This window comes from Lipotes vexillifer, unplaced genomic scaffold (genome assembly GCF_000442215.2).
Source record: "Lipotes vexillifer unplaced genomic scaffold, Lipotes_vexillifer_v1.1 scaffold2818, whole genome shotgun sequence".
Classification (NCBI taxonomy): Eukaryota; Metazoa; Chordata; class Mammalia; order Artiodactyla; family Lipotidae; genus Lipotes; species Lipotes vexillifer.
Genome location: NW_006792582.1, coordinates 176,226 through 201,867, shown reverse-complemented (window position 1 = coordinate 201,867; position 25,642 = coordinate 176,226). Strand labels below are relative to the sequence as shown.

At 41.5% G+C, this 25,642-nt stretch overlaps 1 protein-coding gene across 1 annotated transcript; it reads right to left on the bottom strand.

Annotated features, from left to right (window-relative positions):
• Nucleotides 1–407: 407 nt before the first annotated feature.
• Nucleotides 408–18,777, bottom strand: SPTY2D1 (SPT2 chromatin protein domain containing 1). Its single transcript, XM_007465745.1, has 6 exons — nt 18,718–18,777; nt 7,931–8,045; nt 5,012–6,679; nt 2,990–3,161; nt 1,447–1,524; nt 408–501 (listed from the first exon to the last, which is right to left on the bottom strand). The coding sequence occupies exons 1-6, from the start codon at nt 18,775–18,777 to the stop codon at nt 408–410; spliced, it is 2,187 nt and encodes a 728-aa protein (XP_007465807.1).
• Between the last annotated feature and the right edge of the window lie 6,865 nt (nt 18,778–25,642).

Genomic DNA, 25,642 nt, shown 5'->3' with positions numbered 1-25,642 from the left:
CCAGGCAGTGCCGTACTCACACATCAGCAGAATTACGGAAGTAAAGGAGCAATCTTTTTTTTTCCTTTTAGAGTAGCAAAGGAATAACATAAGATTGGCTGACTTGTGAGCGGCCCCACACGAGAGTGCATAGCTCATCAGGATCAAGGGTGGCACCTGTGAACAGTTAGCTTCGTAAGAGCACTCACTGGGTGTTATGTCATCTGCATTACAGATGTCACCCTGGAAAGTATCTGAAAACACTTCATGCTCTAACAACAGCCTGCAGATAGACGACAGTATGCATTCCTTCTCCTTGAGTACCCAAGTAGGATTCTAAAGTGGTAAGGGGCTTCTTCAGTCTGAAGGCAGGACTTCCTTGCAGCAGAATGTTTTCAGAATTTCACAAAAATAAATAAAAGCAGCAGCTAATGCTTCTTCAGCTTCTTGGCCTTTCGGCGTCTCATTTCTTCTTCTTCACGTCTCATTTCGTCTAAATCTTCTTGCATACCTAGTCTTAAACTGTCAGGAAAAAAAGGGGGCATTTATCAATATACATGAAATTACCGCTTTCTTTAAAAAAGCAAAAATTAAATTTCAACTGGGAGCTTACATGGAATGTGCTGATGCACTCAAAATGCCTCAAGCCTTTACCACTGAAAACAGACTAAGCAGGAATACTTTTTACCAGGAGCCACTGCCACTGCCTCAAGTTATAGTGGAAAAAAGACCTTACATATAACCTCAACACCTTAATATTCCCATTACAGTAATAAATATAAATTATCTCATCAGCTTTAAAAAATAAAGAACAAGAAACATTTATTCAATAAATAACATTCTTTTCTTTTTCCTTCCCAACATTTTAGTTTGATATTTTATCTAGTTAGAGGAGGGACGGCAAGAGGGAGAAAGGTTTAATATTCTGGGTTGAGAATGAGGTGAGTTATTTCACCAAGTTAACATTATAAACAAAGTAATCATTTGTTATCCCTACCCAAGAAATGATCATTTATTTGATAGCAGGTGGCCAAAGAGGAATCAGACATAGGGAATTTCATATTCCTCAACAGGTCCTTGAGGACAGCAGTGGTACAGGTTAGCAAGACTGAGATGTATCTGATGTGGAAAGGGAATTAAGGATGGGGAAAGAAAAATAACATGCTACAATGGGATCAGGGGAGGCCTCTAGCATTTATTGTGTGCCTACATGGGTGAGTCACTGCACTGGGCAACTTGTACACATTAATCTTAATCCTCACAAAACCTCAATGAATAAAAACAGTATATTCTCATTTTACAAATGGGAAAACAGATTTAAAAGGCTAAGGAATTTGTCTAAAGCCCCACAGCAAGTAAGTAGGATTGGAATTCAAACAGCATGGCCCAAAGCCCCTGCTCCCAATGATACAACAGAAGGAGGGAACACAAAAGAATTTTTAGGACATTTCTGCACAAACGTGTTACCTCTTTGCTTCTTCCTTCTGCTGCTCTTTCCAACTACTCTCCATGTAACGTAAGGCATAATCGCTTTCATCTTTGTATCTGATAAGAGAAAATCAAAGTTGTTAAAAAAAAGAAAAACCCAATTTTCTAACGGAACTACATCCTCCTGTTTTTAAAATCAACATCGTTATAACTAAATCAAACATACATTTAGGATTATTCCTTCTTGTTTGGCAGACAGTGAGGCGGGCAGAGGTTGGGTAAAGGGGAGATTCTAAAGTAAAGATAAATTAAATGACCCCTTGATATTTCCAGAAGGCAACTATTCCTGAATCTAATTCTGATCAAAGTACCAATCCAACAATGTTTGCTCAACTCACTCACCTCCATTTACATGATAGTTTATATTAAAATCATGAAAGTACAATATATGTGAAAATTATTATATATATATTAATCTCATTTGAGTTTCATGGATTCAGAAAAGAGATTGAGGCAGATAACAGCTTGACCAATAGCATATAGCTAGCTTATGACACTACTAAGATTAGGTTTTTAGATCTGATTTTTAATCCAGTTCTTTCTTCTGCTAAATTTTTTTTAAAGACCGTTTCTTACTATTGCCTTCTAATTTCTAATATCCATGACTTCAAAGGAGAGGGCAAGTGCTGACAGATTTACTTATACAGTTGGCCCTTGAACAACATGGGTTTGAACTGCATGGGTCCTCTTACATGAGAATTTTTTTTCATACTACAGTGCTACACAATCCATGACTGGTTGAATCTACACATGTGGTACCACAGATAGGGAGGAACTGGTACACAGAGGAACCATATGTACGGAGGGCTGACTATAAGTTACTTGTGGATTTGACCTAACCCTTCTATTGTTCACAGGTCAACTGTATACTACCTCATTTAATCCTCCCAAATGTCATTTAAAAAATAACTTACTCAAGTTTACCCAGCTAGTAAGCTGTGGAACTTCCATTCAAACTCCGAGCTTTGCTCTATATCAGTGCTTCTCAAACTTTAATGTGCATGTGAATCACTTGGGAACCTTATAAAGCTGATCTGGATTCAGATCTAAGGTGGGGCCTGAAAGCCTGCATTTCTAAAAAGTTCCCGGGTGACGTCAATGTTGTTGGTCCCATACTGCTTGCTGTTCAGGGACCACACTTTTGAGTAGCAAAGCTTTTTACATCAAAGAAAAGCAGGTGTCAGATCAAACTGGCTTTCAACATAGCTCTGTGGATGGCTTTCTGATTTCAAAGCCAATCCATTTCTACTACACCAAGCTGCTTCACTCTCATTAAATATATATCTTATAAGGAGAACAGTTAAAAAGGGTAATTTTTGGCCCTCATACAAGTAACTACACAAATAATTCTGCATTAATTCTTAAATATTAAGTGCCAAAAAAGTAAATCTAAACAATCATGCAAGGATTCCTAATTAAGAATTGTATTCAATGCCTCTACTATTAATGTTTATTTTTTTCCCCATAGCATGGGATTATTCAAAATAAAAAGTATATATATCTAAATCTTCTTTAGCCTTACTTTTTTCGGTCATAGCCAAAGATTTCTCGAATGTGCTTGGATATTTCTTCCTGAGGTTCTCCTTCATCTTCAATAAAATCTTCCATTTCAGAGTCATATTCATCATCATCTTCCTCCTCTTCATATTCTCGCTGCCTTTTGTAACTACCAGGGAAGGGAAGCCTTTGAGGACCTAAGAATAGAAAAGCCATTATTTATAAGATCATTAAAACTTAGTGGTCCCAACAAAGTCCTATGTAAGCTGAGATTTTAAGAACTCATTAAGATGGTAGCCTCAAAAACCAGAGCCAGGGTCTTCCCTGGTGGCACAGTGGTTAAGAATCCGCCTGCCAATGCAGGGGACACGGGTTCAAGCCCTGGTCTGGGGAGATCCCACATGCCACGGAGCAACTAAGCCCGTGCGCCACAACTGCTGAACCTGCGATCTAGAGCCTGCAAGCCACAACTACTGAAGCCCGCGCGCCTAGAGCCTGTGCTCAGCAACAAGAGAAGCCACCACAATGAGAAGCCCGCATGCCGCAACTAAGAGTAGCCCCTGCTCAGCACAACTAGAGAAAGCCCGTGCACAGCAACGAAGACCCAATGCAGCCATAAACCAACCAACCAACCAGAGCCAGCAACTGGCCCCCAGCATGAACTCATTACTACATCATCCCTGTTGCTTCATGGTACCCACAAGGAATAGAATTCCTATCTATCCCAGGGCTTACTAGAACTGTTACATTTTCTAGCTTAGTAGTTCCTACTCTTTTGGATTTAAAAGACTAGTACAATTTCTTTAAAAAAAATTACAAATCACTAAAGGATCACTAATTTTACTCATGCCAAGAAAAGATGCCAAAGGTAATAATCTACCATCTATTATCACCATAATTCCATTGAAGTTTTAAAAAGTCCAATGAAGTATGACAGATTCTCAGATATGGATAATTGTTCAAACTGAGCAAGTCCTACTTTAAGGAAAAACTCACTGCATCATCCTAATTTTTGTCATTTTGCCAAAAGACTGATTAAAAATTCTGCAAAAGACAGGCACTGATCAATAGACCAGTATCTGGGAACAACTGCTTTCTAGTCCTTGATTACAGACACTCCCTTTGTTGTTCTACAGTTGTTTTTAATATGTGTGGCTTGTCTCCTTAGCTCGGAGTTTTCTTTAACTTTAGCACTCTGACATTTTGGGCCAGATATTTCTCGGTTGTCAGGAAGCCGTCCTGTGCAGTGTAGGATAATAGCCTGGCCTCCATCTACTAGGTGCCAGTAGCATCCCATCCCCAGTTATGTCAATCAAAAATGTCTCCAGACATTACCAAATGTTCACTGGGGACCAAAGTTGTCCTTGGTTAAGAACCAATGTTTTGACTGAATTAGGTAGTTTAAAGCATGGAATCTCATCTTTTGTTTCTTTTTATATTCTTCATGGTGCCTAACAAGTGCTTCAACAAATCCTTAATACTGTGTAGAAACTCTGACCTAGCAGTTAGTAGGTGCCACCAATGATCCCATACCTTGGGACGGCAGAATCCTACAGGACTGGTAGCTAGGGCCACTGTAAGGAGCAGAAACACAAGGCCACCTAAAATAGTTCCTGGCACATAGTGGGTGCTTAACAAATATTTAATGGACAAATAATGCAACAAAAGGCTTCAAGCTTACAAACACACGCCAGTCCTTGAAGACAGGTGTCCATAGTCTTCATGAAGAGGTAAAGATGAATTCATTCATTGAACCACAAAAGGCATATACACTCACCCTGTCTTACAAACCCCATAGTACTTGGAGACATTACAGGAGTGAACACAGAAGGCCCTAAATAAGTCTCTTTCTAGAGACTTTTCCAAGCCATGGTTACTAAAGGAACTCTCTGGCATAGGACAGACAAAACATCAGGATTCTATCAACACAAGAATACATTTGAAAGCACAAAGAAGAGTTCAGAGGGTCTTTGGTTATATAAAACAAAATATTCTTTCCAATTTCCTAGTAACAAATAAATACTTTTAGGGTGAGGGGAAATTTTACCTTGGGCAGATCTGTAGCCAGATGAGGAAGGCTTCATTCCATTCATCTGTCCATTGCTGGATCGGCTGATTATATTCTTGGAAGAAATCGTTTCTGAGACAACAGTGCATTTGGGCTTCAGAGAGGGACCTGAGGTACTAACTGTTCGCCCAGGTCCAAAGCTGCTCACTGGTCTACCAGGGCCTGAACTGCTGACAGTTCGTCCAGCTGGAACTACTGATCGGCTAGGGCCATTGACTGACCGCCTAGGGGCCCCTGAGCCACTCACTGGTCGTCGAAGGTCATGTGGACTGCTCACAGGCCGCCCAGGGCCACCAGAGCTGCCCACAGGCCGCCCAGGGCCACCAGAGCTGCCCACAGGTCGCCCAGGGCCACCAGAGCTGCTCACAGGCCACCCAGGGCCACCAGAGCTGCCCACAGGCCACCCAGGGCCACCAGAGCTGCCCATAGGCCGCCCAAGGCCACCAGAGCTGCCCACAGGCCGCCCAGAACCACCAGAGCCACTGGTAGGTCGCCCAGGAAAACCTGAGCTGCCTGCAGGTCGACCAAGGCCACTTGTACCACTGACTGTCCGTCCTGGGGGATTTAAATCACTGGTTGGCTTCCTGGTCCCACTGACTGATCGCTCGGGTCCTGAGCTGGAGCTGCCATTCTGGCGCCTGGGCACGGGGCCAGAACTAACTGTGGGCTGAGCAGTCCCTGTGCTAGGCCTCCCAGGGGCTGAGCTAGAGCTGCTGCCTGGCTGCCTGACACCTGGACTCTTGACCTTATTGTGTGGGGTGACCATGGGTCCAGGCCTGGAACGGCTAGGATGAGGAGATTTTTTGGCTTTGTGCTCAGTAGCAGATTTTGGAGTCCCTTTAGCAGAAGTCTTTGGGATACTTGGTGAACAGGTGCTGGAGTGGGGCTTTCCAGCCCCATTGAAAACAGGTCTGTCACGGCCCTCACAAGGCAAGGGTTGGGCGCAATTGCCAGATATTACTTTGGTCCTTTCTCCTGGCATGGATTTGGATGAAGATAAATGCAAGTGTTTCTCATTAGCTGTGCTGGGTCTGGATTTCTTCTCAGCATAAGGAAGGGGAGTTCCCTTGGAAGAAGGATGCGTGTCTCTGGAACCTTTGCTAAGTTTTGTGCCCACACTTTCTTTCTGAGAGGGTACTTTTCTGGTTGGTGGTAATCTTGCATCTGTCTCAGGTTTCCTTTTCCTCCGCTTCTGTTCCAGGAATTCTCGCTCCCTAAGTTCTTCTGCAGTCATAGGCCGCTCTTCTGTCTTCTTCACTACCTTTATCTCCACCGGTTCGTACTGCTTTTTCTCGGCCAGCCTGAGTAGATCATTGAAGTTCATGAGTGGTGGGGCACTTTTAAGGGGGACCTTTGGCTTACTTTCAACTTTGGGAGGTTCTTGCTCTTCCTCATACTCTTGCTCTGACTCTGCTTGATTGTATTCTAAGAATTCATCCTCTTCCTCCATCTCAAACTCTTGGTCTGTTCCCTGGCTAGTGTGTGTTTGCATTGCCTGCCTCTTCTTTGACTTCTCCTCAACAGGAATCCCATTGTAACCATGGAAATTATCCTTTGTCCTCTTGGCCATAGCTCTTGCTTTCTTGTCATGTTTTAGCTCAATTCGCTTTTTCACTAGTTCTTCTTTTCTCCTTTTCTCTTCCAAAGCTAAAAGAGGCAAAACAACATATTATTTCAGGGTCTCGATAACAGTATGTTTATCTGAAATCAGTAGGTGGCCAAAACCAAGCAACATTCAAGTTACAGTTTAAAGAAGTTGGAAGACATCTAAGAATCAAATGAGGAAGTCATTAAACAAGTATCAATTTGAGTCATCTTTACATAATGAGTGGGTCACATATGGGTTTTTCTATATGACTAAGCAAGGGAGAGTCTTGGCTTTTAGCTTTAACTATAGAAAATAGTTCATACCAAATAAATACACCAAGTTAAGAGAATATTCGTACCCACTTAACAGTTGTTATTAATTATGAATCAGTGGATACTTAAACTTATTGAATTAGTTTCCTTGTCATTTGCATGAAGTAAACCTACTGCTTGAGTTTACTCGTTTTACAAAAGTGTCCCTATTTTAACCTCTTAGGTAGCACTCTTATTTGTTTATTTTTTTAATCTTTTCAGCTGCGTTGGGTCTTCGCTGCTGCGCACAGGCTTTCTCCAGTTGCGGCGAGCGGGGGCCATTCTTTGCTGCTGTGCACAGGCTTCTCATTGCGGTGGCTTCTCTCGTTGCAGAGCACGGGCTCCAGGCGCACGGGCCTCAGCAGTTGTGGCACACGGGCTTAGCCACTCCACGACACGTGGGACCCTCCTGGAGCAGGGCTGGAACCCGTGTCCCCTGCATTGGCAGGTGGACTCCCAACCACTGCGCCACCAGGGAAGTCCCTAGATAGCACTCTTAATAACATATTTTTTTTTAATTAAAATACAAAGTAGGTAGAAGCAGATTCAGAACCAAGGTCAAGGGGGAGTTCCCTGGTTGTCCAATGGTTAGGACTCAGTGCTTTCACTGCCGTGGTCCCAGGTTCAATCCCTGGTCAGGAAACTAAGATCCCTCAAGTCATGTGGTACAGCCAAAAAACAAACAAACAAATAAACAAACAGGAAAAGAACCAAGGTCAAAGAATGGAGTTCTTACTTCTTACTGGAGAGCTAATATGGCCAATTAGAAGATATGGTCACTATACCCAAAAAGCTTTTAATTTAAGAGGAAATAAAAGATAACATCCATACAAATGATCAACATAAGAATATACGTAATGCTATAAATACAGCTGACTCAGACACATACACAACAAATCCATCAGCCTGTTATGATATTACAAACATCCACTGGTTAGGTACAAGCTAGTTGTGAAGATAGAAGACTTTAAAATTGAGAATAAGGCTATAGATTCATACCTTTTTTTCTGAGCTCTTCTTCTTTTCTTCTGAGAAAAGCCTGGACAGCTGCCGACTGGACACCCTTAACTTTCGGGTCTTTTTTGGGAGGCCCCACTGCCAAACTGTATCTTTTCTAAAAATAAAAACAGAGGAAAAGTTATACACAATTAACTTTGAAGCAATAGAGAGGTTTAAATGTTGACTGAAAAATCTATTATGAATAATTAAGAGATCACATAACCCACATGAAAACTTAGCTATAAAATTTCAGGCTAAATATGATTATACATGACTATTTTTATGTGCAGAGTTTCTTTAAACATCCTCAATAATACATAAATGAACAACTGAGAGAAACACTATTTTCAGGCTATTTTCCCAAAAAGATACCTGGACTGGGGGAACTGAAAAAAATCACCACTGAAACAGATTGAGTGCTTCAGAATTCTGATTTAAAAGATTAGCCTTCTTCAGAACTTTCCAAACAGAAAAAACTACTATCACAACTGTTTCCTCCTGAGTACCCTACTGCAGATGATTTTCATAGCTGCTTCATAGGTTACTTTGCTTTCAACATGAAATAATGAGATTCTACTTTGACCATGGGCAAAGCTGGTGGCCAGCCATAGCCAAAAAGCATTTCAAAGAAATTTAAGCAGCAAGAAGGGCCCAAGTCTCCGTAACCTTTAAGTGCAGCTCTATGTTCGTGAAATATTAATTTGCCACACAAACCCTTTTAGACAGGTTTCCATGTCACCCAAAAAGTACTAACATTATCCTGGAACAGATGGTATTTCTCTGGGCTTTGATTTTTATCTAAATGCATTGGGAAATGACTAAAACTAGAATAATGTTAATTTAAATTATAAAAGGAAAAATATTTCCTTTTATTTTATCGTTAGAGAATTATGATAAACAGAGCTAATAACTCAGACCAGGCTGATTAATCTCTAGGACCATTCCAAATTAAATTTATGGGCTAGAAAATAAGAATTTTTTAATGCCCTCCTTCTTTCGTCTTAGGCAGATGACATTCTTATCCACTCAACCTGTTGCTGTGCTAGTTAAGAAACACTAACCTATGAGAACAAATTGAGCTACTTAGGAACCAAAAAAGTGACTCCCAAAATGTGTATGAAATTCCTGGAGGAAAGCCAAAGGACTCATGCTTACTACACAGCTGCTAAATAGAAGGCATCTTGAAAGATGCTGGAAGTTCCAGCTAAGTTAGTCTACCAACAAAGCAGCTAGCTAGCCAAGAAAGCAGGCCCTAATCCAACCTGAAAATCCTACGTGATAGCAATGCTTGGGGCCTGACACATCCCACATAGAGAGACATTCCAAAAGAGAACATCCAGATTCCTTTCCCAGTCCCCTTGGCTGTCATAATAAAATCCTTTAAGAAGTCCATATCTTTGCAAATTTAGTTGCAATCCTTTCCATAGTGGATTGTGACCCAATACGTAAAGGAGAAAGGAAAGGGAAAGGAAGACAGGAGAAAAAGAATATTGCTTACCTAACTAGATATATAAAATTTGTCATGGTTTACAAGAACCTCAAACATAGGCCTTATCCACAGGAAACTCACATTTTCTTAACAGAAGTGCTACCATGAAGATGATTCAAGTTGCATAAGACACATAGACTCATAAGCAGAGGCACACACTCACTCTACCCCATCCCATCAAGTAGATATGTGAGAAGAGGAAGGGTGGATTTGTGTTGCCAAGGCTCAAGATTTTTCTGTCCCTGCCAGCTATATAGCCCAGAGATTCATCTGCCAAATCAAAGCTTACGCAGGGCTCCCCCTACCCCAAAATGCCAATATACACATTAGTGTTAATTATTTAAAATAGGATTGGTTTGTTACCTACGTATGACAGCAGCAAGTGAGCACTTCCTAATTTGATTTCAGGGTGGACATCTTTCTTCCTAACCTGGGACTTAAAGAGGTAGGTAATGGGATATGACTAGCAGAAAAGCTACTCTTGACTGAATACAAGCACTGAACGAGAAAACCACAGTGTCAATGGGGCAGTTTAATGCCTTGTTTACTAAGCTTCAATCATTCGCATATCATCTTCATGATTTTTGCCCTTTTATAGTATACCACTTGTATTATTATTTACTAATTTTAAGAAAACATGTAGATCAAACACCATGACTTATTACTACAGCTTTACCTCAAGCAATAATACCCATAAAATGACGGGCTTGAAAGGCTAGTTATATTTTTCCAAATCCTATCAAAATATATAACTTAAAAAAATGCAACTGTGAGAATAAAACGTATTTGTGTATCACCTAAAATCATGGTACAGCCAAAGCTATGTGTACTGCACTTTGGGAAACACTGACTGGGAAACATAAGCACAAGAAAGGCAGAACACAATAAAGAAACAGGGAGGGGGTTCAGGAACTCGGATTCACTTAGGAAAGAATCCCAAAGACTACTTTGAGCTTTTTTTCAAAGTATACACCTATTTTCATCAATTTACATGCCAATTTCAAATTCAGCTTTTGTTTTTAAACACTGCTAAGTATCCCTTAAGGATACTTATTAAGCTGGCCTCACATTTAACCCAACAATTTTGCTGTCCTTGTCCTGTCCGTATGATGGAGAAGGAATTCAATAAATCTATACGACGTCTTACTTTGCGGGCCTGCTGGGAAACAATTTAAGTAGGACAAGGTCCTACTTGATGAGGCTTAATCTTATTTACTGACACGAGCTGAGTCATAATTAATAGTTTCTTACATCTGCTGTAGCTTGATGCACTCAAAAGCAGATACCAGGAGAGTATTAAAATATTCTCTTAGGCAAAGTTTAGATCAAAACCTAGAAATCTGGGGAGAAAAAAAAGGGTTGGGTCTCCAGAGATAATAATGATCTTTTTTAACATTTTTAATGAGATTTAATTCACATACAATAAAATCCAGCCATTTAATATGTATGAGTATATTCATAGAGTTGTACAATCATCACCACTATCTGATTCCAGAACATTTTCACCTTCCAAAAAAGAAATCCCTTACCCTTCAGCAATCATTCCCCATTCCCCCTTCACCTATGCCCCTGGCAGCCACTAATCTACTTTCTGTTTCTATGGATTTGCCAGTTCTGGACATTTCATATAAATGAAATTATGCACCTAGTGTACCATTACATAGTGACTGAGATGCATCATAAAATAAGGTAAAATTTAGAAGCTGTAGGTAAATGATTATGTAGATAAGTGATTGTACAAAGTAGGTAAGATTTTTCAATTAAAAAAACTTTTTTTTCTCCATCTGCTCCAGAATTTCTATGTGAAACTCTCTCTCATCAGACTTTACTGAACACTTACAAGTGTCATCAAAACACCAACAGGGTTACTACCCAAGGCTTTATTAGGCTGGAGTTGGAGAGCTGGAGTAGGAAGCTAGATGGATTCGAGCTTTACAGAGCACAACCTTCCTCACCACCCCACTTCCAACAGCATTAGCTCCAGCCTGAGCACCAGCCTGCCCAACACACTCCAGACTTGCCAGCCCCCACAACCACATGAGCCAATTCCCTAAGACATATCCTACTGGTTCTGTTTTCCTGGAGAAGCCTGACTGCTACAGTGGTCTTTCCTATCTTACTACTTTCACTTAGCGTAATGTTTTCAAGGTTCATGTTGTAACATAGTCAGTACTTCATTGCTTTTATGGATGAATAATTTTTCATTGTATGGATATACCACATTTATCTAATCATCAGTTAATGGATATTTAGACTGTTTCCACTTTTTGGCTATTATGAATAATGCTGCTGTGAATATCTGTGTACAAGTTTTTCTGTGAACGTGTATTTTCCTTTCTCTTGGGTCTATCACTATAGACGTTCCTAACATTGAGCTGGCTAGACTTTTGAAAAAGGGGTTGCAGTCAGACCCTGGTATTAGAAGATTTACTGTAACAGAATATTTTATTCGACAGTCTCCTTCCCCCACAGAGGTACCCAGCAGAGAACCATGTGTTGAAAAGAAAGCTTCAGGCTGGGATTACATTATATTCCATTTAATAAGGCAGGAGAACTGTCTGCACTTTCTCCCACATCAGATGGTCACATTTAGCTCTAGCAGCAACACATCAAGATGCATCCACCAATTCTGTATCTGACTCAAGGCACCAGGCTGCTTCACTGTTTGAGCTTCATGAAAAGCAGCTGGACAAGAGTTTCTTTTATCCTAAATGTAGCCATTTTATTATACTGCAAGCCGACTCAGTCATTCTGCTGGGCCCCAGTGAATGATCCACAACAGTGAAGCTCATGCCATCGAAATACAGTATCAGAGATTTTGCCAATATTTGTAATTCTGAAGCCAGGAGACCTAGAAAATATTAAGTCACTTTTTTTTTTTTTTTTTTTTTTTGCGGTAAGTGGGCCTCTCACTGTTGTGGCCTCTCCTGTTGCAGAGCACAGGCTCCGGACACGCAGGCTCAGTGGCCATGGCTCACGGGCCCAGCCGCTCCGCGGCATGTGGGATCTTCCTGGACCAGGGCACGAACCCGTGTCCCCTGCATTTGCATGCGGACTCTTAACCACTGCGCCACCAGGGAAGCCCTTAAGTCACTTTTAAACACATGTGTTCCTTGCATTGAAACTATACTGTCATGGTCAAGATTAAGAAAATAAGGAGCTTTCAGTCTGGAAATATATGTTCACCAAATATGTTATATTAGAATCAATAGTCAATTCCTTCTTGAAAGCTGTTCTTTACTCAGGAGATAATATATTGTTGTAATTGTAGAAAATATAAATTTCCTGATGGTTTTATATAAATTAGAGGTTTATCATTGGTTACAAATAGGAGTTAGAAATATTCAAAGAATATATCCTGGACTTCCCTGTTGTAGCAGTGGTTGAGAGTCCGTCTGCCGATGCAGGGGACGCAGGCTCGTGCCCCGGTCCGGGAAGATCCCACATGCTGCGGAGTGGCTAGGCCCGTGAGCCATGGCCACTGAGCCTGCGTGTCCGGAGCCTGTGCTCCGCAACGGGAGAGGCCGCAGCAGTGAGAGGCCCGCATACAGCCAAAAAAAAAAAGAAAAAAAAAAAAAAAAATCCGCCTGCCAATGCAGGGGACACGGGTTCAAGCCCTGGTCCAGGAACATCCCACATGCCATGGAGCAACTAAGTCCATGCGTGACAACTACTGAGCCTGCGCCCTAGAGCCCATGAGTCACAACTACTGAGCCTGCGAGCCACAACTACTGAAGCCCGTGCGTCTAGAGCCCGTGCTTCACAACAAGAGAAGCCACCACAATGAGAAGCCCCGCGCATCGCAATGAAGAGTAGCCCCCACCTGCTGCAACTAGAGAAAGCCTGCGTGCAGCAACGAAGACCCAATGCAGCCAAAAAAAAAAAAAAAAAAAAAGAAAAAAGAATTTATCCTTAACTTTACTAATGACTACACAACTTCTATAATCCTCTCAAAACATCATACTCAGGGAATGAATGCAGGCCTGGAAAACCACTGATTTGCATTAGGCTTGCTTAGCTGTATAGGTAAGAGGGTGAAAATAAAACCACCGAAAAGCATGCTATTCGAGACTGCTATGGGGTCAAATGTAATTTTACTATTATTGTGTTTAAAAAATATACCAGATTATATAAGATGTATTAATAGTATCAAATAGATACCTCAGAGCCTCTAGTCCAACCTCATGTTAGAAATGGCCCCCAAAAGACAACTGTGTATTTACTGTCTATCACTCACACAATTTGTAGCAGTGTCTGAATTAGAATCTACGTCTCCTGACTCAGGGGCAAAAGTGTTCCCACTACAACATGCTTCACTTCTAACTTAATCGCCATTCCCTAATTTCTACCTGCCTCTTAGATCGTGCCATTACCCCAAACAGGTCCACCACTGAACTTTCCCTCAACCTCAGACTTTATTTCTGTTAACTATGCTGGCACTCTCCCAAACAGGCTGTAAATCTCTATCCTCCAGTTTCCATATGCTGTTAGTTTGGACTTTAAATTTCTCTCCCATCAGACTTTACTGTACACTGAGAAGTGTCATCAAAAAAACAATAGGGTTACTGCCCAAGGCTATTATTAGGCTGGAGTTGGGGGTAGAGAGCTAGATGGATTCAGGCTTTAGAAGACAACCTTCCTCACCACCCCATTTCCAAAAGATTCTCCTCATTCAACAAGAGCAAGAACTCTGAAGCCAGTTTGCCTGGACTACATTCTCTGCTCTGCCATGACTAACCCTGTCACTTATTAGCTGTGTGACTCTGGGAACATTTCTTCATCTCCCTGGACTTCAGTTTCCTGATCTGTAAAACAAGCTTCCATATATAGTTATTATGATGATTAAATTAATTAATATACAAAAAGTGCCTAGAACAGTGCCTGGCACAAAGGAAGCACTATAAATGTTAATTGTTGTTACTATTATCCTTATTATTCATAAATAGATTGTCTAGGTAGTGATGGGGAAGAGAAAGAATCTCTGTGGAAGAGCAGTTTCTAAAAGACCCCTTCCAGGTCTTCCCTGGTGGCACAGTGGTTGAGAGTCCGCCTGCCGATGCAGGGGACGCGGGTTCGTGCCCCGGTCCGGGAAGATCCTACATGCCGCGGAGCGGCTGGGCCTGTGAGCCATGGCCGCTGGGCCTGCGCGTCTGGAGCCTGTGCTCTGCAATGGGAGAGGCCACAACAGTGAGAGGCCCATGTACCGCAAAAAATTTAAAAATAAATAAATAAATAAAAGACCCCTTCCCTAAAACACCAGTTCAGAAGTACTGCTCCAGGCTAGAAATCTAAAGCTGCCCCAGGCACTACAAAAGTCATCTTCAGATCTAAGAGTGGGAAATAATCCAGTTATAATCAACTATCATCAAGGGCTACAAAGTGACTGCCTGCAGAAACTGTTTTGTTGGCCTATACTATTCTTTAAAAGGAAGTATAGATGGACAAAAAGCACATGAAAGAGGCTCAACATCACTAATTATTAGAGAAATTCAAATCAAAACTACAGAATGGCCATCATCAAAGAATCTACAAACAATAAATGCTAGAGAGGGTGTGGAGAAAATGGAACCTTCCTTCACTGTTGATGGGAATGTAAATTGGTACAACCATTATGGAGGACAGCATGAAGGTTCCTTAAAAAACTAAATACAGAATGACCATATGATCCAGTAATCCCACTCCTGGGCATATATCTGGAGAAAACCATAATTCAGAAAGATACATGCACCCCTATGTTCACTGCAGCACTATTTACAATAGCTAAGACATGGAAGCAACCTAAATGTCCACTGACATAGGAGTGGATAAAAATGTGGTACATATATACAGTGGAATATTACTCAGCCATAAAAAAGAACAAAATAATGCTATTTGCAGTGACATGGATGGACCTAGAGATTGTCATACCGAGTGAAGTCAGACAGAGAAAGACAAATATCATATGATATCGCTTATATGTGGACTCTAAAAAAAAATGGTACAAATGAACTTATTTACAAAACAGAAATAGAGTCACAGATGTAGAAAACAAACTTATGGTTACCACAGGAAAGGGGGGGAGGGATAAATCGGAAGATTGCAGTTGACATATACACACTACTATATATAAAATAGATAATAAGGACCTTTTATTATCTAATAAAATAGATAATAAGGACTGTGTATAGCACAGGGAACTCTGTTCAATACTCTGTAATGACCTATATGGGAAAAGAATCTAAAAAAGAGTGGATATATGTATATGCATAACTGCTTCACTTTACTGTTCACCAGAAACTAACACAACATTGTAAATCAACTACAATAATAATTTTTAAAATTTTTTAAGTTTTTTAAAAATAAAAAAGGAAATATAACCAGCACAAGGAATATAGCTGTATTTTATAATAATTTTATATGGAGTATAATCTATAAAAATATCAAATGACTATATTGTCACCTGAAACTAATGCAATACTGTAAGTCAACTATACTTCAATTTTTTAAAAAAGGAAATGTTCCTACTATAAAGTACCTATATTCTTACCCTCAAGGGTCTATAGCTCCCCAAATCCTTATATGTCTGATACCATATGAAGGCTTCCCCTTACTTTTTGATCTGAGGGTCACACCAGAGCTACAGTATCTTGTCTGGGATGATTTTCAGACCGATCGTGAGAAAGACCATTTAACTTGCCTCATGCACTACAAGCCATCAATTATAGTTACTTGTAACCTGTAAGAATCCAGATTCTAAGCTCTTCTATTCTACTAAACAAGACAACCACTTTGTTTTTGTTAGAGCAACCCAGGGAGAAAAATATTAAGGGCAAGGTTACCAAAAATATCTTTCCTCCTTTAAAATAAACAGAGCTAATAACAGTGACTGGTTACATCACCTTGATCAGCTGTTTCTTTGTATTCAGTTTTCCACTGCGAAATGATAGCATGCTTAATATTTCTAGGCATGATGCAATCCTTCTTTTATTTTAACTAAAACATTATAAAGGTAACTATTTCTCTTAAAAAGAAACAATGTAAAAGAAAGCTCTCTCAATGGGAACTGTTCATTGCTTTTCAAGTCAGATACAGTAGACACTTCTTAAAAATAAAAGCCCTGCAAAGAGTTCCAAATGGCTGTACAGGTGTTTCAGCTTTTAGCCTCCCTTGGATTTTAGTCCAATCAATGCTAGTGTACTTCTTTTCTGTAGCAAAGGTGTGACATAGGAACTTGAGGACTGAAATCGAAAGTCAGCTCCGATAGGATCCAAATGGAAGGTGGGGGAAGAGATGGCTAAAAGAGAAATATGAACCAAGCACTAGAGAGGGATGGAGTTATCTGCAATTACTGCAAAGCCTCTGTGGTTCTCAGACCATAATTCAATCAATAAAGTTTTTGTCAAGCCGGGTGTGTGTGTGTGTGTGTGTGTGTGTGTGTGTGTGTGCGCGCGTGTGTGCGTGTGTGTGTCCGTGCACTTGCAGAAAGGTTTTTCTTGACTTGGATGGTGGTTTATAAGGATACTTGCTTTGTAACAGTCTTACACTGTACAATATGTGTTAGATTTCACAAGTGATAGTGTGCTCTAAAAGGCTTTACTTCGAGCTGATAAAGCAAATATTCAATAACTTAAAATAATTAGATGAATCGAGTAAAAACAAGATAATGGATTAAATTAAATACAATCTTGCTCTATTCCTCAATAGTTTCTTCTGTGACTTACTTTCATCTGAAGTAAAAAGATAAGAGTTATAATGCTGATAACTAAATCAAACTTCCAGGCTTACTAGCTTTTGGGGTGGGTGGGAGGGAAAAGCATGCTTTCATGAAGTACATGCCTGTGTTCATCTATTAAATTTTAAATGACCGCCAATTTACCCATTTTCCTTTTTGCTTTCAATCTTTGTTATTCCAATCATAGATAAATCGATAATATATATATATATTCTGAAATACAGACATAGTTTGAAAACTTCTGCTCTAGAAATATGTACTTTTCTCTCAGCAACCATTGGTTTTTAGAATAAGAAACGAGTAACTTGGTTCTGATTCTTCCACAGAATAGTCTTCGGCATCAGGGCTAGTATTATCTATCTCTGACCTCCACTGAAATTGAGTAAGATGTAGAATGAGATATGGACCTAATTTATGCAAATATGAATGTTACTAGATCCAATATCGACTTGTCTACGAAATTTACAGATGGAGAAAGTAATTCTGTCATTCAAGGTTTCATAACTTCAAGATCATTCGGAGTATTTGGGATGGGATATGAATATATATAATAAGCTGATGAATATCAGTTTTATTTACCAGTTATTTTACTATTTTTAGATCAATATCTTCAAAAGAGTAAAAAGAATGAGCCAGCCTCAAAAGACAAGAAAAGCGCAGGGGAGGGAAAAAAATATTGCAAATATACAAAAATCTAAGAAATGCATAGTGAGAGCTCAATAAGGTCCAGTTGAACTGTCTTTAAAAGAGAGCCATGTGAGCTCTACACCTCATCGCTCAAACCGCAGGTAACACAATGCAATTTATCGGTTTACAGCTGGGCTGTGGTACCATCTGATGATACAGAAATGATTAGTTTATGCAAAACAGCTACACCCCCGCAAAGCAGGAATTCTCACTCACTACCTCATTTAAAGTCTTACACCGCTCTGCGAATATTAGCGAATTAGCAAACCTTAGTGAGTAAATGGGACCTAGATTTGAAACAAAGACAAATCTGGAAGACCACAAATAAATGGAAGCTGAAACTATTTCACTCATTCTGTTGGCCAAGGATTTCGTGGAATCCACTCAACTCCCGCCTTGGGAGGTGATAATTCAATCACCTGGTTGGTTGAGTGGGTGGGGCCACAAGTCAAAGAACTTTTTTGGGAAATCACAATACGTTTGACCCAAAGATCAGCGGGAAATCGCCTCAAAAGCTATCAGGCCAAGTCCCTAAAATTCCTGAACTCCCCAACCTCTGGGTTGAAGTTTACGCCGAAGCTAGAACTACTAGCGCTAGATTCCACTATGTGCCAGGCATGGCTCTACTCACCAGCGCAAAGTTGCAGGGTGTTAACAGCTTTAACAAGCCGCTCGTCAGAAGGCTCCCGCCTCGCATCTCAAGCCCGTCTTCACCCCCAGTACTCAGAAGTACATGTCCAAGAGAAAAAAACAAAACCACCAACCAACCAACAAACAAAAACGGCGTCCAGGTCTTTCCTCTCCCGGAGCCGACAGACGGATTCCTGGAAGTTCCATGGGCCACACATTCGGAACTGGAAGTCCAGGATCTCCTACAGCCGCGCCCCGGCTGGTACTTACCGGCACGTTGTTGACACCTTGTGCTTTGGAAGCTATCAGGAGAATTTCCCTGAAGTCCATTCTGGCCGAGGCGGAGGGCTGGGCCAGCCCCTCGGAGAAGAGTGAAACTGCGCCTTAGCGAGGCGACCAGCAACAGCCGAATGAACTGCCTGACCAGCCCCTCTCCCACCCCTCCTTTGCACAACCACTTCCGGAGCCTTCCAAAGCCGTCTGCCCACCCCCTTTCCTCCAGCGGCCAGTACCCTTCCAGGTCCGCCGCTTCCCTCGCGAGTCTTTGGCTTAACTTCCGCTTTCAGGCTCGAGACACGTAGAAGCGTAGTACGTGGCTGTTGGCGTCGGCTCGAAGGGGCGGGACTAAGCCCTTCACCGACCAAGGAGACGCGGCCTAGTAAACTGTGGGGTGTGGCCAAGGGAGAGAATCGCTACCCTGAGGGCCTTGGCGTGAGGCCTGACAATTATGATGCTCATTGTGAGCTCTCGGTAGGGGGAGCGAGGTGGTGAGGGGTTACCTACCAGGCCTGGGCTCGCTGGGTGTCATGGGTGGACGCTCAGGTTTGAGACGGCGGCGCCCCAACAGCAGAACCGACAGGTCTCGAGCAGGGGGTTTCAGTTACCCGTTTGTAGGCACTCGCCAAGCTGCGCAGGCGCAAACCGCACCGACTGGTCGTCTGTCTTGGGTACACATTACTCAAAGCGTCTTGGCACAGGGCGTGTGCTCACCTCCTACACACACGCACGCGTGCCGTGTATAGAGGCGCCCGCTTACAGCTTTTGCCTCATTCAGGTAATAAGCCCCATGTAGGGCAGCGAGCTGTGTGTTTTGCTCAGTCGGTAAATGGAGGAATTTCTCACATACATCCCCGGCCTGGATATACTAGGCCCACTGATCAAAACGTACATATATTTATATGTATGTATTCATATTCGTTGGGAGTCCAGTCGAGAGTTCCTCTTAAGGTTATCTGGGGTAATTTTTACATAGTAAAATACACTAATTAGGCAGGCCTGGGGCTGTGGGTAAGAATAGGCCCGTGTCGGCTACAAACAGTAGGGATCTTTCTGGTGTGATGGAAATGCTCCAAAACTGGATGTGCTGATGGCACATCATCGTGCACTTAAAATAGGTGAATTTTGCAGTATGTAACTTATCTCAATAAAGCTGTTTAAAAGTATTAGGCAAAGCCTCTCTGTCTTCCTTTTTCAACCGAAGTTTAACGCTGAGGTGTGGCCCTAACTACCTTTCTCCATTTAAGGCTACCCAAACAACAGACCAAAACTAAACCTTTGTCCAATGGCAGAACTGTAGTTCTCAATGTTTTTACGCCCTCTGTGGAGCCCAGCATAGCATACTGTAACTTACGCCATAGTTCCTTTCAAATACATACCCATCTATTTTAAGTAGTTCACACTTGCCGGAGGCCAACTCTACAAATATTTCCCCCTCACAGGATTGTAAGTTATATGGAATCTTGGGTGTAATATATTGAAAAAACTAACAGATGTCAGGTTCCTCATCTATTAAAAATTAAAACAGATTTTAAAAGTTCCTTCAAGTGGTTCTCTATTCAGCAGGTAGAGTCAATGGTTTCCCATTGTTCTTAGGATGAAGACCAAAATCTTAATCCTATCGTGGCCTGAAAGGACTGCTATGAGTTACCCTGGCTTCTTCTTTTCTTTTTTTTTTAACATCTTTATTGGAGTATAATTGCTTTACAATGGTGTGTTAGTTTCTGCTTTATAACAAAGTGAATCAGTTATACATATGTTCCCATATCCCCTCCCTCTTGCATCTCCCTCCCACCCTCCCTATCCCACCCCTCTAGGTGGTCACAAAACACCGAGCTGATCTCCCTGTGCTATGCGGCTGCTTCCCACTAGCTATCTTACTTTTGGTAGTGTATGTATGTCCATGGCACTCTCTCACTTGGTCCCAGCTTACCCTTCCCCCTCCCCATGTCCTCAAGTCCATTCTCTAGTAGGTCTGCGTCTTTATTGCCGTCCTGCCCCTAGGTTCTGGCCCTCTTCTTTAACGTCATCAACTTGACCCTTTCATTCTGTCAGAATTGCCAAGCTCTCTTCTACTCCAGGCCCTTTACATATAATCCCATCTGCCTGGTATGTGCCCTCTAGCCTTTGCAGGACCAGCTCCAACTCGTTGTTCAGCACTCCATAAGCTTGTGGTGATTGTTATCAGGGTTCAAGCCCCAGGTTTCATGACTCCTAGGTATTGTATGACCTTAGGCAAGTGTGTAACCTCTCTCTGTACCTCAATCTATAATAGTAAAGTAGCAATGAAAGGATTGCTGTAAAATGATGTATGTAAGTGCGATAGATTAATATCTGGCTGTTATGGGATGAGTTGTGCCCTCAAATTCATGTTGTTGACAGAAATAAGCAATAAAAAATCTGTAATGGGACTAGAAAAGAGTTTTATTTGAGCCAAACTGAGGACTATAGCCAAGGAGACAGTCTCTCAGATAGCTCTGAGGCACTGTTCCAAAGAAGCATGGTTTTTAGCACAGCTTTGTATCTTGTCAGAGCAAAGAACATCAAACATTACAGGGTACATTCCTTCAAAATTTCAAAGAAGATAGATGAGCACATACACAGCAAATCAGCCTGGCCTTGGCGCCTGTGAAGAGAGTCTTATCATCAAAGGAGTGTAGCATTGATGTTCCAGGAAGGGAGGTATTTATCTCTATCTTCAAAACAGACATTCTTTACTTCTGGACAATGCACCCTTTTCTTTAATGGTTAGAGCAGACGTACAGTGTATGCTTAATACGCCACAAAACAGGCTATTCTAGTTAGCATAAAGTTTAAAGTTAAATCAGGTATAAGCCAGGATGACTTCCCCACACATCAATATGAGAAAATTTCTTCCATCCAAACACTCAGGATCCCAGAGTATGACCATATTTGTAGATAGGGTTTTTTTTTTTTTTTTTTTAATCTTTTTTCTTTAGCCGCACCACACGGCTTGCGAGATCTTAGTTCCATAACCAGGGATGGAACCTGTGACCCCTGCAATGGAAGCAAGAGTCCTAACCACTGGATCACCAGGGAATTCCCTGTAGATAGGGTCTTTAAAGAGATAACTAAGTTAAAATGAGGTCATTAGAGTGGGCCCTAGTCCAATATGATGGTTGTCTTTATAAGAAGAGGAAATATGGACACAGGTACAGAGAGAAGACACAGGGAGAAGATGGCCTTCTATAAGCCAAGGAGGAAGACCTCAGAAGAAATCAGCCCTGCTGACACCATGATCTCAGACTTCTAGCTTCAAAAATTGTGAGAAAATTGGGGTCTTCCCTGGTGGCACAGTGGTCGAGAGTCCGCCTGCCGATGCAGGGGACACAGGTTTGTGCCCCGGCCTGGGAAGATCCCACATGCTGCGGAGCAGCTGGGCCCGTAAGCCATGGCCGCTGAGCCTGCGTGGCTGGAGCCTGTGCTCCGCAACTGGAGAAGCCACAACAGTGAGAGGCCCGCGTACCACAAAAAACAAAAAAGGAAAAAAAGAAAAAGAAAAAAAAAATTGCGAGAAAATAAATTTCTGTTGTTCATGCCACCCAGTTGTGGTACTTTGTTATGGCAGCCCTAGCAAGCTAATACACTGGCATATGGTGAGTATTCAATAAATGTCAGGTATCATTTCTCAAGGAAGCTCTCTCTGAACTAGCTCAGGACCCGTTTCATAAATTCTTACAGCCCCCAGCATTTTGCTTCATAGAACCTACCACAATTTGTAATTACATATTTGTGTTTTTTTCTTTCTAACTACTGGCTCTCTCTAGTGTTAGATTGTAAGGTCCCTGAGAACAGGGACCAAACTTATTTTATCCATTACTGTTCCTGTCACCAGCTCAGTTCCCTGCTCATGCACATAAAAGCTGCAATAAACACTTTGGTATACATAGTTGAAAGTTGCTAAAAGAGTAGATTTTAAAAGTCCTCACCACAAGAAAAAAATTTTTGTAACTAAGTATGGTGATGGATGTCAATTAGACTTACAGTAGTGATCACTTCACAATATATACAAATATTGAATCATTATGTTGTACACCTGAAACATATAATATTTTATGTCAATTTACCTCAATTTGAAAAAGGAAAAGGTCTACCATTTAAAAAAAACAAGAAAGCATTTTTTGGGGAATTCCCTGGTGGCCCAGTGGTTAAGAGCCGGGCCCTGGGTTCAATCCCTGGTTGAGGAACTAAGATCCCGCAAGCTGCATGGCATGGCCAAAAATCCCCCACATATTTGGCCAAATGAAAGCCCTCAATATTCAATATCATAATAGCTGATTTAATCATAAGTGCCTGTAGTAAGGCACTTGTTCCTATTTCATAGATGGAAAAACTGAGGTTTGAAGAGATGAAATAACTGGGCTAATATTGTACAACTGGTTAATAAGAGAACCAAGACTTAAATCTGGGAGAGACTGGCCACCATGCTAGACTGCCTCTTTATATTTCAATTAATCCATGAACAGGTATAAACATATACACGTGAAATTATAGATAATCTAAGAGAGCTTGGATTAGATAACTAATATATGGTTACTCAAAATCACCAAGAACAATTGCTGAATGTGGGAGTGAGGTAAGGAATAAAAGGAAAGGAGCAGTTTTCCTGTACCCAAAGAAAATTTGTATCACTGAATTCGGCAAATATTTCCTGAGAAACTGCTGTGTGCCCAGCCCTATATACAATACAAAGACCCAGCCCTTGCCTGGCCAGGGTTTTAGTTCTTGTATGAACAGCAGTAACAATGATGTCAGACAAAGTGTTAACTGCATTAGGGGTACAAAGTACTGGGGGTAGGGTGGCCAGATTTAGCAAATAAGATATTTATCTGAATTTCAGATAAACACTAAAAACAATTTGTCGTTTATCTGAAATTCACATTTAACTGAGTGTCCTGTATTTTATCTGGCAACCCTAACAGTGATGGAGTTCCACTTAGAACATGAGCAAAGACAAGCAGGAAAACATATATGTGTTCAGAGAACAAGTAGATGTGTTTAGAAGAAAATAAGGTCAGAGAAGTAGGTGAACCCACGTTGAGAAGGTCTTGAGAGCCACGGCAGGAGAGAAGGAGGAAGAGGAACCGGTAACAAAGAATAGTCAGGGGCTTCCCTGGTGGTGCAGTGGTTAAGAATCCGCCTGCCGATGCAGGGGACACGGGTTTGAGCCCTGGTCCGGGAAGATCCCACATGCCGCGGAGCAGCGAAGCACATGTGCCACAACTACTGAACCCCGCACGCCTAGAGCCCATGCTCCACAACAGGAGAAGCCACCGCAATAAGAAACCCTCACACCGCACTGAAGAGTAGCCCCCGCTCGCCGCAACTACAGAAAGCCCGCACGCAGCAACGAAGACCCAATGCAGCCAAAACTAAATAAATAAATTTATATAAATAAATAAGACCAGTCAGAGAGGCAGGAGGAGAACCCCAGGAGTAGAGTGCAGTGTTCCAGCAGGACCTGGAGAAGACTTGTTCAGGAGAGGACAATCTAATAGGTCTAGGCTTCAAATGTCATATGCTACCAAGAGGTTCAGTAGGAATAAGACTCAGAAGGTCACTGAATTCAGCAATTGAGTTTTTATATGAAAATTAAAATCATATGATATCAGTTATATGGGGAATCTAAAAAAAAGATGCTAATGGGGCTTCCCTGGTGGCGCAGTGGTTGAGAATCCGCCTGCCGATGTAGGGGACGCAGGTTCGTGCCCCAGTCCGGGAAGATCCCACATGCCGCAGAGCGGCTGTGCCGGTGAGCCGTGGCCGCTGAGCCTGCGCGTCCTGAGCCTGTGCTCCGCAACGGGAGAGGCCACAACAGTGAGAGGCCCGCGTACCGCAAAAAAAAAAAAAAAAAAAAAAAAGGAAATTAAAATAATAATGAGATATGCTTTTCACCCATCAGATTGACCAAGTTCAAAAGTTTGAAAATGAGCAATGTTGGTGAGGGTCAGAGAAATAAGACACTATGGTGGGAATATGTTACTTTAACCTCTTGAAGGCAATGTGACAAAGTAAGAAAATAATATCATATAATAAAGGCTAATGCTATGTGTTTATTGCATACCAGGTGCTCTTCTAAGCAGTTTCCTTTGTATATTAACTCATTGAATTTTCACAGCAACCCTGTGGGGGAGGTCCTATTAGAGATGGGGAAACTGTGGCATTAGAGATGAGGAGGTTAAGGGACTTGTCCAAGTTCATCCAACTGGTAAGAGGACGAGAGAGCACGTGGCTCCAGTCTGTGCTCTACTACAATATCCTGGCCCTATCAGTCAAAAATCTAAAAGGCAACTACTCTGACACAGAAATATCCCTTCTAGGAAAATGGTCTACCAGAATATTCACACATGTGTGCAAAGACAATTGAACGACATTATTTATTGCAGCATGGTTTGAAAAACAAACTCAATGTCCATTAGCAGGAGACTAATTAAACACATTTTGGTACAGCCTTAGAGTGGAAAACTATGCAGCCCTTAGAAAGAATGAGGCAGATCTATAAGTATGCATATGGAATTATCTCTGAGCTATAGTGTTGGGTGAAAAGAGCAAGACATAGAAGTGTGCCCCTACTGGGTTAAAAAAAAAAGCGAATATAGATGTGATACACACATACACTTGTATATACAAAGATTATCTCTGAAGGGATGGTTGCCAAGAAAATGAGCTAGAAAATGATTGCTTCTGTGGAGGAGAGAATTCAGTCACAGGTGGGAGGGAGGAAGGTTTACTCTCCATCTCATTCTCTTTGGTGCTGTTTGAATGTTTCTCCTTGTGCATGTACTGCTTTTTCAAAATACACCATTTTTTTTCAGGCTTTAAAAAAGAGATTATAATAGCCAATGGTTTTGTAGCGCTCTCCACTTTATAATGTGCACTCATACGCATGAGTTTCTTT